Here is a 1,576-nt window from a genome sequence, read left to right as displayed (position 1 = left end):
CAGGGCACCCCAAGTGAGTGGGCACCACCCCTCCCATGCCAAGGAGTGAGTGTATTGCAGATCCAGAGCTGCAGGAGGGAGGGGTGGTCCCCTCCCCATTTACAGCACCAAGGCCCTCAGGGATCAGCTCTGTGCTGGGACCAGCTGCCTGTAGCCTACTCTGGACCCTACTGAAAACCTTGGTGTTGCCACACTGCAGGTGTCTGTAGGGGTCCTCATGCCCCACCCCCCAGCACCCTCTCCTTCCTCCCCCACCAGCCCCACACACCACCCACCCCAGTAAGGGGGAAAAGGGGGCAGCTGTGGTTTAACTCATTTTATTTAGACTCATAAAGGTAACTCTGCGGCCCAGCTGGACCATGCACATGGGTCTGAGACCCAGTAGAAACGCAGCAGTAAGTCAGGAGCGGGGTGGGACAGGGCGAGCTGCAGCGGGGCACGGTGCCTGGGCTGCCAAAGGAATGGTCAGTTGTTAAGAGGGTTTATGAGAGCTGCCCGCAGTCGGTAATGGTGATCTTCTTGCTCGTTTTGCCATCTTTGGAGCCACAGCGCTCCATGGCCTCCACCACGTTCATCCCCTCCTTGACACGGCCGAAGACAACATGCTTGCCATCCAACCTGCAGGAGAAGCACCAGTCACAGCTGGTGCCTGCCACACCCACACAGGGACCTTGGCACCACACCTGGCCTCAAGTGTCACCTCCCTGGCAAGGTGAGTGCTGAGGACCCCCAAGCTCACCCTCACACAGCCCCCAACTCACCATTCGGTCTTGGCAGTGCAGATGAAGAACTGGGAGCCATTTGTGTTGGGGCCAGCGTTGGCCATGGACAGGATGCCAGGGCCCGTGTGCTTCAGGATGAAGTTCTCATCAGGGAACTTCTCCCCATAGATAGATTTGCCGCCAGTGCCATTGTGGCGTGTGAAGTCGCCACCCTGTGAAGAAGTGGCATTTCAGATCACAGGCACAGAAGAGACTCAAACCCGGTGCAGCAGCCCTGCAGAGGCTGCAGACAGGAGGCAGAGCTGCATTCCCACCCCGCGTTTTCCAGCACCCAACTCAAGACCCACACGAGTGCCAGATCGCCTCACCCACCCATCTCCCTGCTGCAGCAGGAGCACCACACACCTGACACATGAACCCAGGAATGATTCTGTGGAAGCAGGACCCCTTGTAACCAAATCCCTTCTCGCCAGTGCTCAGTGCACGGAAGTTTTCTGCAAAAAGAGGAAAACCACTGTCAACAGCTCATTTTTTCCAGAGTTAGGGAAAAACTGCACACTGGGGTTTGGTGCAGCCACAGTGTGGCCAGCGCTGATTTACCAACCTGCTGTCTTGGGGACCTTGTCTGCAAACAGCTGCAAAGAAAGAAGAGGCTGTTAGGTTGGGGTGAAGACTGGTGGTTGCCCCGCCCACCCCTGGGGGGGCACCCTCAGCCCATGGGGATCACTCCCTCCCTGCTCAGAGCCCAGGGTCCCTCTCTGGGAGGAGGATCCTGGCCACGCCCGCAGCTGCAGAGCATTCCCCACCTCACGCTTTCATCTGAAAACTCTGAACTAACAGACATGGCATCCAAG

General features: G+C 57.9%; 1 protein-coding gene across 1 annotated transcript; it reads right to left on the bottom strand.

Annotated features, from left to right (window-relative positions):
* Nucleotides 1-301: 301 nt before the first annotated feature.
* On the bottom strand, nucleotides 302-1,375 carry LOC104621208 (peptidyl-prolyl cis-trans isomerase A; the record flags this gene model as incomplete). The annotated part of the gene is made up of 4 exons (XM_010287635.1): nucleotides 302-618; nucleotides 762-934; nucleotides 1,128-1,216; nucleotides 1,327-1,375. Coding segments are annotated over 4 exons (447 nt in total), but the record flags the coding sequence as incomplete, so codon positions are not given.
* Nucleotides 1,376-1,576: the final 201 nt, after the last annotated feature.

Source organism: Phaethon lepturus, unplaced genomic scaffold (genome assembly GCF_000687285.1).
Source record: "Phaethon lepturus isolate BGI_N335 unplaced genomic scaffold, ASM68728v1 scaffold6615, whole genome shotgun sequence".
In the NCBI taxonomy this organism is placed as follows: Eukaryota; Metazoa; Chordata; class Aves; order Phaethontiformes; family Phaethontidae; genus Phaethon; species Phaethon lepturus.
This window is presented reverse-complemented; position numbering and strand designations above follow the sequence as displayed.